Source organism: Symphalangus syndactylus, chromosome 24 (assembly GCF_028878055.3).
Source record: "Symphalangus syndactylus isolate Jambi chromosome 24, NHGRI_mSymSyn1-v2.1_pri, whole genome shotgun sequence".
Taxonomy (NCBI): Eukaryota; Metazoa; Chordata; class Mammalia; order Primates; family Hylobatidae; genus Symphalangus; species Symphalangus syndactylus.
In genome coordinates this window covers 39,162,435-39,177,570 of record NC_072446.2, presented here as the reverse complement: position 1 = coordinate 39,177,570, position 15,136 = coordinate 39,162,435, and the positions used below count along the sequence as shown (strand labels likewise).

The following is a 15,136-nucleotide window of genomic DNA, read 5'->3' as shown; positions in this document are numbered from 1 at the left end:
TGAGCCCAGCAGTTTGAGTCCAGCCTAGGCAACACAATGAGGAAAAAAAAATCAAAGATCTAATGTTCTGAAACATAAAAAACAATATAACACACACATATGGCCTCACCCCTTCCACTAGCACCAACTGGGTACAGCCCACAGAGGTCTGATTGGCTTTTGTTGCTTCTTCTCGGAAGACAGTGATAAGTTCCTCCAAACGCCTTAATTTTACCTCTTCCGGGACATCATCCTTCAGCCTATGATATGCCCGTGTCTTCTATTAAAAAAAAAAAAAAGAGAGAAGATGGAGGTCACCAAGGACTTGTAGAATCTATTCTTAATGCACAGAGGGGGACCATGTTCATTCTACCTACAAGTAACAGACACATGTACAGAAACCCAAGCCAGAGGCAAGAGGTTTCTCTGGCTCTGGGAGCATTCCAAGATAAAAATGTAGTGGAGTCACATTTTTGCAAGGGTTAAATTCTAAATTTAGCACGTGAAAATCACAGATTCAAAATTACTCTTGATATTTATCCTAACGTTACACTTGTACATATATACCAAATGATTCACATATACCAGGTTACTCAGCAGCACTATTTATAAAGACATAAGATGCAATGCAGCCTAAATGCTTCAATAGGCAAGTAGTCACAGAAATTATGGTTTATCTATACAATGGAATATTGTGCAGCTGTTAAACAGAATGATAGTTCTATATGTACTAATGTGGATTGTTCTCCAAAATCTACTGTTACTTGAAATAAGCAAAGTACAGATCAACACATATAACTTTAGTGTAGACAGAATACATACAGGCATGCTTATAAACACATGAAATATCCCCAGAAAGTTACAAAAGAAATTGCTAAGAGTGGTTGCCTTCAGGGAAGGAACTAAAAATCTAGGCAACCTGGGAAGAAGGAAGAACTACTCATGTACACCACTTAACCTTCTGAATTTTATACCACAAGCATGTATTACCTAGTCCAAAAGAAAAAAGGGAATTTATCCTTAAAACACCTTTAAATCATCCAAAACCACAGTGTGTATTATATCTTTATGACATAAGCTCATGCGCAGTACAGCTGGAGAACCACTGAGCTAGACAAAAGTATGGAATAAAAGGAATATCTATATACCAAAGTCTGGACATTTAAACCAATCTACCTTGAAGAGAAGTATCCACAGAGGAAAATGGAGAATCCTAAAAATATTGCAGCGTTTACTCCATTCTGTCTTACTATTAACAATAATAACTTACCTCTGTTGTGCATTTACTATGCATGAAACACAATTATAACTGCTTTAAACATATTATCTTACTTAATCCCCAGAACAACCCTATGAGGTTGGTACTAATGTTATCCCCATTTCACAAATGAGGAAACCAAGACATTTGCCCAATGTCACATAGTTATTAAGCGGCAGAGGCACAATTTGAGTGCTTACTCTCATCCACTAGGTTCTTCATTAAGTTCCTATAACCTTAACCCTAACTTAGGAATTAGGTCCCAAAGTGAACATTCATATTCACTGACCATAGGATGCTTCTGCCACAAGCTGAAAACCCATTTCCCATCCCTAGGATTTTTTTTTTTTCTTTTTTGAGACAGGGTCTCACTCTGTTGCCAAACTGAAGTGCGGTGGCACAATCTTGGATCACCACAGCTTCAACCTCCCAGGCTCAAGTGATCCTCCCACTTCAGCCTCCCAAATAGCTGGGATCACAGGCATGTGCCACCACGCTTGGCTAATTTTTTTTTTTTTTTTTTTGGTAGAGAAGGGTCTCCCTGTGTTACCCAGGTTGGTCTCAAACTCCTGGGCTTAAGTGATCCTCCCACCTCTACCAATCCTAGTATTAAAAAGAATTTCTCAGGCGGGGCACAGTGGCTCATGCCTGTAATCCCAGCACTTCGCGATGCCAAGGTGGTGGATCACCTGAGGTCGGGAGTTTGAGACCCACCTGACCAACATGTACTAAAAATACAAAATTAGCCGGGCGTGGTGGCACATGCCTATAATCCCAGCTGGAGGCTGAGGCAGGAGAAAAACTTGAACCCGGAAGGTGGAGGTTGTGGTGAGCTGAGATCGTGCCACTGCAACAAGAGCGAGACTCTGTCTCAAAAAATAAAAAAAAAAGAATTTCTCTTGGGAGGCTGAGGTGGGTGGACCACGAGGTCGAGAGATCAAGACCATCCTGGCCAACATGGTGAAACAGGCACGGTGGCTCATGCCTGTAATCCCAGCACTTTGGGAGGCCGAGGTGGGCAGATCACGACGTCAGGAGATTGAGACCATCCTGGCTAATGCGGTGAAACCCCATCTCTACTAAAAATACAAAAAATTAGCCAGGCGTGGTGGCAGGCGCCTGTAGTCCCAGCTACTCGGGAGGCTGAGGCAGGAGAATGGCATGAACCCGGGAGGCGGAGCTTGCAGTGAGCCGAGATCACACAGCTGCACTCCAGCCTGGGCGACAGAGCCAGACTGAGACTCTGTCTCAAAAAAAAAAGAAGCAAAACAGAAACTAACAGCTCCTCTAAAGCTTCATCTCTCCAAAACACTAAAAGATACATGAATACGATACATACATTGGCACAGTTACACTGCCCACAGAACACTACGCAGTGGCTTTAAAATGAATTAGTTGAGGTGTCATGACTCACGCCTGTGATCTCAGCACTTTGAGAGAGCGTAGTGAAAGGACTGCCTGAGCCAGGAGTTTGAGACCAACCTGGACAGCATAGAAAGACACTGCCTCTTAAAAAAACAAAAAAAAATTAGTTTGGTTGATGGCAGCTCAGTAACAATGACAATAAAGTCACGGGTTCAGTCATTCGTCAGCCAGCTTTTCTGAGCCCCCTGGCCACAGGGGTCCTTCAACCTCCTGCCCAAACACAAGCACATTGCCACAAAGGTGACTGAGGGAATGAGGAGTGAACCATGCAAATCCATGCCTACAATCAAGAAAATGACAGCCAACCAGGACTATCCTTCTCTGCAGGAAAAGTGCACTAATCTCTCCTTCTTTCCTAATCTCCTTCTGCTTTGCCTGGGAATCTGCTTTGTTTCCTGGGAAGCCTCCAAGTGAGTTCACTTGCCTAGGAAAATAGAAATAAGGAATCACTGAGGATGGCTGCGAAGATGACCAGGGGCCCCAGTAAAAGAAATCACATCTGCAGACCAAAAAGGAGTTCTGCATGTTAAGAAACAATTTTAGGTTTCTTGTAAAGAAAAGGTTTTCTCCTTCCATATTCAAATTGTAAACAATCTAAACATAATTTTAAAATATTTTAATGAAGAGGAATATTGGCACAGTAATCGTATCATCAAATTGCTGAACTGTTTCAAAGAGTAGACAGAGTGGACTAGAAAAATGAACGGAAGTGAATCGTAAGAGCCTGTGGTTTCTCAAGGACTGCCTTGCCGCCACTCTCTTTTCTGCCCAGTTCTCTACAATCACCCCCAAACTGGTCAGGAATGATGTCAGTCCTCCCCAACCCCAGGGCTCACCTGTCTCATGCTGTAGGCAAAGAGGAAGCCCATGTTGTACTGCACTTCCCGGAGCAAAGAGACTGTCTGGACGTGATCTTCCTCCGTCTCACCACAAAAGCCAGCAATGAAGTCGCTGCTGAGGCTCACACCTGTGACACACAGCAAAGGATGACAGGTCACTGCCTGCTGTTTACCTTCAAGGGAGGCCTTCGGCATATGTGGATTACAAGGGAGGGATAGCAACTGTAAGGTCCTCTCTAGGACTATTCATAAGTAAAACAAAATACCACAGAGTAAGGCGGGATAGGCCTGTTCATCCACAGCATTCCATGACAGAGACCAGCTTCTTGGCCTACATTTCCCCTAAGCACTAGAAAAGGTATTTCCACCTCCAATGCTGCATTTAGGGACACAGTAGGCAGTCCACATTTTCGTATCAGTCCTCTTACCAGTGAAAACCTTGTGGTGCTTCATACAAAAATATATTTCTGAATTTGGTTTGATACAATGGTCATCTAAGACAGTAGTAGCAGTTGGGTGCGGTAGCTCACCCCTGTAATCCCAGCACTTTGAGAGGCCAAGGTGGGCAGATCACGTGAGGTCAGGAATTCGAGACCAGCCTGGCCAACATGGCAAAATCCCATCTCTACAAAAAATACAAAAATTAGCAAGGCAGGGTGGTATTCAAGTGTAGTCCCAGCTACTCAGGAGGCTGAGGTGTGAGGATCACCTGAGCCCAGGGAGGTCAAGGCTGCAGTGAACTGTGTTCATGCCACTGCATTCCAGCCTGGGCGACAGAATGATAACCTATCCCCCCCAAAAAATTATTCCAATGACCCAATGAGGTGAGTACTATTAACTCCATTTTACAGATGAGAAAGCTGCTTCCCACAGAAATGAAGTCTCTTATCTGCTGTCACACAGCCTATAACAGTGGAGCTTGACCCATAGCCAGATACCTAGCCTCTGCATTACCCTGCCCCATCAAAACAAAAGTATTTGTGCATAAAAGTTAAAATAATTAGGCCAGGTGCAGTGGCTCATGCCTGTAATCCCACCACTTTGGCAGGCTGAGGCAGGCAGATCACTTGAGGTCAGGAGTTCGGGACCAGCCTGGGCAACACGGTGAAACCTCATCTCCACCAAAAAATACAAAAATTAGCTGGGCATGGTGGCCTGTAGTCCCGGCTACTTGGGAGGCTGAGGCACGAGAATCGCTTGAACCTGGCAGGCAGAAGCTGCAGTGAGCCAAGATTGCGCCACTGCACTCTAGCCTGGGCAATAGAGCAAGATTCTGTCTCAAAAAAAAAAAAAGTTGTAATAATTAGAAATTTGAGGAAAAATTTATACACCCTCAACCAAATCTAAACTAAAAGACTACAGAGTATTTTATTAGGAGGAAGGGGACAGAGAAGAGGAATATGGAATAAGATAATATGAAAAGAATTATCTCTAAAATGTACAGTAATAAGTTGCCATAAAGCTAGTTAGAAAAAGCACACATTTTAAAAGATATCAATTGTTCTCAAATCAGAACTAATTTAGACATAACTTTGTCACCTTACAAGATAAGATAAGGTCTTTCCTCTATGTCCAGAAATGCAAAGACCATAGAAAAGGAATCTCTATAGCCCTGAGGCCACAAGGTGATCCACATCTGAGTATTTCCAGCAGGACTAAGACAACAAAAAATCAGAAAGACATAAAAGAAAGAATACAAGGAGAGAGAAAGAGAAAGAAGAAGAGCACAAAAGGTATGAAATTGTGACACAAGGAAATGCCAAAGGTGTTGACAGTTGCCTATATCTAACCATAAGGCTGGTCACTGGTAGAGTAACATGCTCAGCAGAATGAGTTTCTTAAATGTACCTGGAATAGATTCTCTAATATGGTGAACTAACTCCACATAAGCTTCTCTTGAATATCTGCAATAAAGAACAAAAGGAAAAGGCCTACATAAATTCAACCTTTTTAAATGAATGCTATAACAAGATAACGCTATGAATTCCCACATGTAATCACTTCTCATCCACATGGCAGGGCACACCAGTAAATTAAAGTATCCAAAACAGCCCTTTTGATCCAAGCTGTATCTTCTAATCTAATCTAGAGCCTATGAATTTTTATTTAAGGACATAAACTACTTTTTTTTTTTTTTGAGACAGAGTCTCGCTCTGTCTCTCAGCTGGAGTGCAATGGCACAATCTCGGTTCACTGCAACTCAAACTCCTGGGCTCAAGTGATCCTTCCACCTCAGCCTCTTGAGTAGCTGGGACCACAGATGTGCGCCACCACACCCAGCTAGTGTGTGTGTGTTGTGTGTGTAAAGACTGGGTTTCGCCATGTTGCCCAGGTGTGGGGGGGGGAGGGGGGGACTGGGTTTCACCATGTTGCTCAGGTGTGTGCATGTGTGTGTGTGTGTGTGTGTGTGTGTAGGGACCGGGTTTCACCATGTTGCCTAGGTGTGTGTGTGTGTGTGTATGTGTGTTTGTGTGTGTAGAGACTGGGTTTCGCCAGGTTTCGCCATGTTGCCCAGGTGTGTGTGTGTATAAAGACTGGGTTTCCCCATGTTGCCCAAGCTGGTCTATTCTCAAACTATTGAGCTCAGGCAATCTGCCCACCTCGGCCTCCCAAAGTGCTTGGATTACAGGCAGAAGCCACAGTGCCTGGCCAGCATAAACTATTCTAAATAGCTTTTTTTATTTAACTAATAAATCTAGACAGATTAAACATTTTAGAGGACCTCTAAAACACTATGCTCTGTGGAAAACAAGACAAAGCACTAATTCCATACAGCTTGCCTTGGGACAGATTCCCCCTTCAGTCTCATCTGTGTAATACTTATTATTCTCAAAGAAAGTGAACACATAGAGTGACATTTAAATTCCAAGATGCAACAAAACCTTAATGTTAACATTAAAGAATTAAAATCTCAGAGTATGCCACACCATAGGTGCTTAATTAAAAAAAAACATACTAAACAGTGAAAATGGGTGACCCGGTCCTTAGCCTATGTTATGGAGTTAGCGAAGCAAGCTCCAGTGCCCCGTGGCTTAGTCATACAATAAATACTTACTGTCACACAGTAGCTGCTCAGTAAATATTTATGCTTTTTAAACTAAACAGTGAAAATGGGTGACCAGTCCTTAGCCTTTGCTTATGAAGTGAGCAGAAGCAAACTCCAGTGCCCAGTGGCTTAGTCATACAATAAATATTTACTGAGCAGCTACTTTGTGCCACATACTGCGCTAGGTTCTTGGCAACAAAGACATTGTTTGGTCATTAAGGAAACATGGAAAAGTGAGGGATGCCCCCTCTCCAAGCAAGTCTGACCCCCTCCACATGGCCTCCAACACACGGCTGCTTCCACTCTGGGCTGGCAGGTGGATCTGTTTACAGATGTTATCTCTCTCATGAATCAGCTGCAGAACCTGATGAAACAGAACACATTATAGGTAATCACAATCTCACCAAAGAACCTTACAGAAAGCAACACTGCTCTTACTATGTATCCTCCAAGGTCAATTTTCATATAATTAGGAGGTTAATTAAACCAAACACACAAAATCACCTATTCCCTAACTTTTGTTCAAGCCCCGTTCTATTTGTCCCAGACATTTCACCTGATGGCATCTCTGCTTTCAAAGAGTAGAGAGAAGAAAGCAAGTAGAGGTCAGATTAAAGCCATGGAGCTGAATACAGGTAGCGCTGACACTAGGGTCAGCAGGCAAAGAAGGAAAAAAATGGCACTTCTTTCATCTAGCTTACAAAGTAGTCACTTTCTTTTTTTTGAGACAGAGTATCACTCCATTGCCCAGGCTGGAGTACAGTGGTGCCATCTCCACTCACTGCAACCTCTGTCTCCTGGGTTCAAGCGATTCTCCTGCCTCAGCCTCCCCAGTAACAGGGATTACAGGCGCAAACCACCACACCTGGCTAACTTTTGTATTTTTAGTAGAGATGATGTTGCCCAGGCTGGACTAGAAATACTGACCTCAAGTGATCCGCCTGCCTCAGCCTCCCAAAGTGCTGGGATTACAGGCATGAGCCACCACGCCCAGCCCAAACTAGTCACTTTTAAAGATACCATCAGGTCAGGTGTCATGGCTCACCTCTGTAATCCCAGCACTTTGGGAGGCCAAGGCAGGAGGATTGCTTGAGGCCAAGAGTTCAAGACCAGCCTGGACAACATAGCAAGACCTTGGGTCTATTTTTTTTTTTAATTTTTAAAAGAAGAAAAAAGGAAAAAAAAAGATACCATCAAAAAACTGATACTAGGGGAAAATATTTGAAAACATATTGACAAAGGATTTGAATCAAGAATACATAAACAGGCTGGGTGCAGTGGCTCATGCTTGTAATCCCAGCACTTTGGGAGGCTGAAATGGGCAAATCATTTGAGGTCAGCAGTTCGAGACCAGCCTGGCCAACATGGTAAAACCCCGTCTCTACTAAAAATACAAAAATTAGCTGGACATGGTGGTGTGCACCTGTAATCCCAGCTACTCAGGAGGCTGAGGCAGGAGAATCACTTGAACCTGGGAGGCAGAGGTTGCAGTGAGGCCAGATCACACCACTGCGCTCTAGCCTGGGTGACAGAGTGAGAATCCATCTCAAAAAAAAAAAAGGAAAAAGAAAAGAAAACGTAAAGAGAACAGAGTCCAGTTTCTCTCCTCCACTGCAAGAAAGGCCCCTTTGCAATGGTCAAAAAAATAAAGGATATGTAAAGAACTTTTACAACTCAATAAGAAGACAATCCAAAGGAAAAAAGATGAAAGTGGGGGCCAAAAGAAAGACTTTTCACTGAAACAAAAAACCTCCAAAAAAAAAGGTTTCAGATGTGGGCTACCTACTCCATGCCAGGCACCGTGCTAAGTACCTTTGACACAATATAGGCATACCTCAGAGATATCACAGGTTTCGTTCCAGATCACCACAATGACGAGAATATTGCAATAAAGTGAGTGACACAAATTTTTTGGTTTCCCAGTGCAAATAAAAGTTATATTTACTCTATACTGCAGTCTATTAAGTGAAAACAATGTACATACCTTAATTTCATTATATATATTTTTTAATATATCGAGATAGGGTCTCACTCTATCACCCTCGCTAGAGTGCCATGAAACTGTAGCTCACCCCAACCTTGAACTCCTAGGCCAAGCGATCCTCCTGTTCCAGCCTCCCAAGTAACTACGACTAAAGGCATGTGCCACCATGCCCAGCTAATTTTTTTATTTAAAAATTATAGGGCCAGGCGCAGTGGCTCATGCCTGTAATCCCAGCACTTTAGGAGGCCAAGGCGGATGGATCACGAGGTCAAGAGTTCGAGACCAGCCTGGCCAACATCTCTACTAAGTCTCTACTAAGAATACAAAAATTAGCCAGGCATAGTGGTGCGTGCCTGTAGTCCCAGCTACTTGGGAGGCAAGGCAGGAGAATTGCTTGAACCTGGGAGGCAGAGGTTGCAGTGAGCTGAGATCGCACCATTGCACTCCAGCCTGGGTGACAGAGCAAGACTCAGTCTCGAAAAAAATAAAATAAAAATAAAAATAAAAAATAAAAACTATAAAGTTGTTATGTTGCCTGGGCTGGTGTCCAACTCATAGGCTCAAGTGATTCTCCTGCCTCAACCTCCCAAAGTGCTGGGATTACAGGGATGAGCCACCAGTGAATATTTTAAGCTCACTGTTGAGACCTACTGCTTAGGAAAAAAGATTCCTTTCTAAATATGACTTTCATTGACAATGCACCTAGTCATCCCAGAGCTCTGAAAGAGATGTACGAGGAGATTATTAGTGTTGTTTTTATGCCTGCTAACACAATATCCATTTTGCAGCCCATGGATCAAGGAGTAATTTCAACTTTCAAGCCCTATTATTTTAATTTTTAGTTTATATAAGATCACTTCTTATTTAAGAAATATATTTCATAAAGCTATAGCTGTCATAGATAGTGACTTCTGTGATGGATCTGGGCAGAGTAAACTGAAAACATTCCGGAAAGAATTCATCATTCTAGATGCCATTAAGAACATTAATGATTCATGGGAAGAGGTGGAAATGTCAACATTAATAGGAGTTTGGAAGACACTGATTTCAACATTCATGGATGATTTTGAGGGGCTCACGACTTCAGTGGAGGATGTAACATCCTCTTTAGCATCATTCTTAAGGGCCCTAGGATTTTCAGAATGGCAAATCAGCACTGGCTTCAACTTAAAGTCACCAGCTGCCCTGGCCCCTAACAAGAGAGTCTGGCTAGGCGCAGTGTCTCACGCCTGTGATCCCGGCACTTTGAGAGGCCTAGGTGGGAGAACTGCTTGAGGTCAGGTGTTCAAGACCAGCCTGGGCAACACAGCAAGACCCTACCTCTAATTTTTTTAAAAGGAAACAAGAGACAGTCAGCCTGTCCTTTGAAGCTTTGAAGAATGGCACTGATTTATATTCTCTAGCTATGAAAGTCCCAGATGACATTTTCTTCCAATAGAAGACTGTTCATTTACACTGCAAATCTGTTGTTTAGTAGAACCACCTTCATCATGGATCTTAGCTAGATCTTCTGGATAACTTGCACAGCTTCTACATCAGCACTATGGCTTCCCCTTGCACTTTGATGTTAGAGAGATGGCTTCTTTCCTCAAACCTTGTAAGTCAACTTCTGCTAGCTTCAAACTTTTCTTCTTCAGCTTCCTCACCTCTCTTGGCCTTCAGAGAACTGAAGAGAGCTAAGGCCTTGCTCTGGATTAGGCTTTGGCTTAAGGCAGTGCTGCGGCTTCTTTGATCTTCTCTCCAGATCACCAAAGCTTTCTCCGTATCAGCAAAAAGGCTGGGTGTTTTGTTGGTGGTGGTTTTTTTGGGTTTTTTTTTTTTGTTTTTCTTTTTGAGACGGAATCTCACTCTATTGCCCAGGCTGGAATGCAGTGGCACAATCTCGGCTCACTGCAACCTCCGCCTCCCAGGTTCAAGCAATTCTCCTGCCTCAGCTTCCCAAGCAGCTAGGATTACAGGTCTGCACGACCAAACCCAGCTAATTTTTCTATTTTTAGTAGAGAAGAGTTTTGCCATGTTGGCCAGGCTGGTCTAGAACTCCTGACCTCAAGTGATCCACCCACCTTGGCCTCCCAAAGTGCTGGGATTAAAGGTGTGAGTCACTGCGCCCGGCCTGTGAGCCACCACGCCCAGCCAAAAAGGCTGTTTTGTTTTCTTATCATTCACGTGTTCAGTGGAGTAGTACTTTTAATTTCCTTCATGAACTTTTCCTTTGCACTTACAACTTGGCTGGCTGACATAAGAGGCCTAGCTTTCAGCCTAGCTTGGCTTTCAACATGATTTCCTCAGTAAGCTTAAACATTTCTGGCTTTTGATTTCAAGTGAGAGCCCTGCGACCCTTCCCTTCACTTGAGCACTTTAGAGGCCATTGTAGGGTGATTAAATGGCCCAATGTCAATATTGTTGTGTCTCAGGGAATAGGGAGGCCTGAGGAAAGGGAGAGAGATGGGAGAATGGCCATCTGTGGAGCAATCAGAACACACACATCATTTACCAATTTAGGTCACTGTCTTATGTGGGTGTGGCTCATGGTGTCCCGAAACAATTTTAAGAATAACATTAAATAGCACTGATCACAGATCACCATAACAGACATAATAATGAAGTTTGAAATATTGTGAAAATTACCAAAATATGACACAGAGACATGAAGTAAGCACACGCTGTTGGAAAAATGGTGCTGACAGACTTATTCAGAGTTGCCACAAACCCTCCATTTGTTAAAAATAACTCCATAATATCTGCAGAGTGCAATAAAACAAGGTATGCCTTTGTATCTATTTCACAACAACTCAAAGCAGGAGGTAATTGTTAACCCCTTATTAACCCCATTTTACAGATAAAGATGAAAAGTTTAAAACATCACATGCTCACTGGTAAAGCAGTGGAAAAGCTGAGATTTGAACCCGGGTCTGTCCGAGGCGAAAGTCTGGGCTGTTTCCCAGAGCACCACATCACCTCCTTCCTGTCCGCCCCACACCACCATTACCGCCCCACCACCATTATTACCACTCAGCTGCCCACTTTGTAACAAATCCTCTCTGTATAGCCCTCACGGTCCCGTAGGTGGTCTTAACCTCCCGCTGAATATCAGTCCTACCTCCACTCCCACCTTGGCAAACTTTTCTTCGAGACAGGGTCTCACTATCTCACCCAGGACGGAGTGCAGTGGTGTGATCTCGGCTCACTGCAGCCTCGACTTCCTGGGCTCATGTGATTCTCCCACCTCAGTCTCCCAAGTAGCTGGAACTACAGTCGTATGCCACCCTACCCGGCTAATTTTTTGTATCTGCAGTAGAGACGGGGTTTCACCATGTTGCCCAGGCTGGTTTCCAACTCCTGAGCTCAAGCAATCTACCTGCCTCAGCCTCTCCAAGTGTTGAGATTATCGGTGTAAGCCCCGTGACCAGCCCCTGGTGGACTTTAAATCTTCAAAGGACCAGCAGATCCAGAGGGTGATGCAGCAATACCCCACAGGATCCCTAAGCAGGATTCCAGGTCCCTGCTGCATCCCTACTGGGTCCAGCCTTTGGAATGCTCAAGAATACTAATATCAGTTTGTCACAGCTAACCTGACGCTCACCTCATCAGGAAAATCCTTGGGGTGGGGAGAGGTAAAACGGATCCTCATTTCAGGATCTACTCTGGAGACCTGATCCAGAAGATGAGCAAAACGAAGTCCTCCTTGCTTGGTTTTATAGTTGGTGGTAAAGCCACGGCTGAGATTGGTAGGCACTGCATTGTTGAACTGGACCTCTGAATTGTCCCGAAAACTATTAACATTCTGACCAAGAAGTGTCACTTCTTTCAGCCCCTAAACATGGGAAAATATATTGGAATTTTAAAACTTTTGGGTAGCTTCATAAAAAAACACTAATTAAAAATTAGCTGAAATTAATATATCTTTTGTTTTAAACAAAAGAAAAATCTACCCTACCAAGAGTCACCTATAAGTGTGTTGTGTCTATAACCGAATAATTTCAAGCTTAGACATCTTACCTAAAGAGCTAAACCTCATAATAAAGCCTTATATAAAAATTAATCTTCAAAACATTATTTAGAATCAAAACTGGAAACAAACTCAATAATCCACAATAATGGTTAACTTATGATAGATCTGTTATTTGAATGTTATACACCATGACTATGTAAAGTATTCTCACCAAAAATATTTAACCTAAACTAATCAAGCTGTTACACCTAACTTCCAGTTACCAGAATTCAGGGAGATATATTAAATGACAACATGAGGAAAAAATCAGACAAAGGAGACTCATGTCTGATCTCTTCAAAAAGTTAATGCATCATTTAAAGCAAACAACAACAACAAAAAACAAAGGAGCTGTTTTAGATTTTTTTTTCTTCTTCTTCTTGAGACAGGGTCTCCCTCTGTTGCCCAGGCTGGAGTGCAGCAGCACGATGATAGCTCACTGCAGCCTCAACCTCCCATGCTTAAGCAATCCTCCTGCCTCAGCCTCCCAAGTAGCTGGGACTACTTTTGTTTACTTTTGTAGAGATGGGATTTCACCATGTTGCACAGACTGGTTTTAAACTCCTAAACTCAAGCAATCCTCCCACGTCAGCCTCCCAAAGTGTCTGGCTTAAATAACTATTGATTTTCATACATATGATAATGATATCACGGTTATGAAGAGAAAAATTGTTACTCATAGGAGATACATACTGAAGTATCTAGGGGCAAGTGTCCTGAGGTCTACAAATTACTTGAAATGGTTCAGAAAAAATACATTTATGGGTGCATGGAGATAGGTGTACGACAAAATGTTAACAATCACATTTTTCTATTATACTAGTCTTTCTATTTGTCTGTTTGAAAATTTATGTTATAGGCCAGGTGCAGTGGCTCCCTCCTGAAATCCTGGCACTTTGGGAGGCCAAGGTGGGCGGATCACAAGGTCAGGAGTTCAGACCAGCCTGGCTAACATGGTGAAACCCCATCTCTACTAAAAATACAAAAAATTAACTGGGCCTGGTGGCAGGCACCTAATCCCAGCTACTAAGGAGGGTGAGGCAGGAGAATCGCTTGAACCCAGGAGGCAGAGGCTGCAGTGAGCCAAGACCATGCCACTGCACTCCAGCCTGGGCAACAGAGCGAGACTCCATCTCAAAAAATAGAAATGTTATATTATAAAGTTTCACAAATAATGGTTGCTAAAAAAGACTTGTTTTGTAACTTTATTTTGACATAATTTCAATTTACAGACAAACTGCAATATTAAAAGAATTCCCATATACTCTTTGCCCAAATTCATCAAATGTTAACACTGCACCCCATTTGTTTATCATTCACATTCAGACATTCATATACACTCTCTCTCAACACACATATGACTACATTTTTTTAAGCCTTCTGAGAAAAAGTCACAGATATCATACTCTTTTATTCCCAAATATTTTAGTATATATTTCCTAAAAACAAGGGCATTCTCCTATATAATTTCAGGACAATTATCAAAATCAGAAATATTGATACAATACTATTATCTAATCTACTTTCCATAAATCAAATGTTACCAATAGTCCAAATAATGTTTTGTTGTTGTTGTTGTTATTGTTGTTTTTTGAGACAGAGTCTCACTCTGTTGCCCAGGCTGGAGTGCACTAGTGTGATCTTGGCTCACTGCAATCTCCGCCTCCCAGGTTCAAGCGATTCTCCTGCTTCAGCCTCCTGAGTAGCTGGGACTACAGGCGTGTGTCACCATGCCAGGCTAACTTTTTGTATTTTTTAGTAGAGACGGGTTTTGCCAAGTTGCTCAGGCTAGTCTCAAACTCCAGAGCTCAGGCAATCTGCACACCACGGCCTCCCAAAATGCTAGGATTACAGGTGTGAGCCACCACACCTGGCCCAAATAATGTTCTTTATAATTTTTTTTCCCTGATCAGAATCCCAATCGAGGACCATGTGATGCATTTAGTTGTCATAACTCCAGTCTCCATAAAGGCTATTTATTTGTATAAGTTATGACATATTGTTAATCTAAAAAGCAGGATATACTAAATGCAATGTGGATCCTGGATTGGATCCTGGAAACTAAATAAGACATTAGTGGAGAAACTGGCAAAATCCAAATAAAGTCTGAAGAGAGTTAATAGTAACATACCAATATTAATCTCTTAGTTTTTGCTTTGTTTGTTTTGTAATAGAGACAGCAGCTCCCTGTGTTGCCCAGGCTGGTCTTGAACTCCTACATTCAAGGCACTCTCCTGCCTTGGCCTCCCAAAGTGCTGGGATTACAGCACCAAAAAATGTACCAAAGAAAGATGGCAATGCTCGAGGAAACTCTTTGCAATTTTCCTGTAAATATAAAGTCATTCCAAAACAAAAAGTTTATTAAAAAGTAGGATATAAAACTAAGTAAAATACACACACATATATAAAAAGACATACAAACCAAATGCAGAATGACTTAAGGAACAATTGGGGAACTCTGAATAAGGATGAACTGGAATGAGACAGTATTTAGCAATTTTTGTTAATCTTACTGGAAGAACTAATGGTATTAAAAATATTCTTGGCCGGGCACGGTGGCTCATGCCTGTAATCCTAGCACTTTAGGAGGCCAAGGCAGGTAGATCACCTGAGG

The 15,136-nt window shown here is 42.5% G+C and overlaps 1 protein-coding gene across 9 annotated transcripts in view; it reads right to left on the bottom strand.

Moving 5' to 3' along the window:
• Nucleotides 1-15,136, bottom strand: part of CDK5RAP1 (CDK5 regulatory subunit associated protein 1) — a 39,963-nt gene that overhangs the window by 6,832 nt on the left and 17,995 nt on the right. For 5 of the 9 annotated variants that reach the window (XM_055265593.1, XM_055265597.1, XM_063633746.1 and 2 more), the window contains exons 8-12: nt 12,115-12,345; nt 6,814-6,911; nt 5,350-5,405; nt 3,499-3,629; nt 110-259 (exon numbers count right to left, since the gene is read on the bottom strand). In XM_055265593.1, coding sequence (XP_055121568.1) covers nt 110-259; nt 3,499-3,629; nt 5,350-5,405; nt 6,814-6,911; nt 12,115-12,345 — 666 coding nt within the window. The remainder of the gene's footprint in view (nt 1-109; nt 260-3,498; nt 3,630-5,349; nt 5,406-6,813; nt 6,912-12,114; nt 12,346-15,136) is intronic. The other 4 variants (XM_063633749.1, XM_055265596.2, XM_063633750.1 and 1 more) reach the window with 3 other exon arrangements.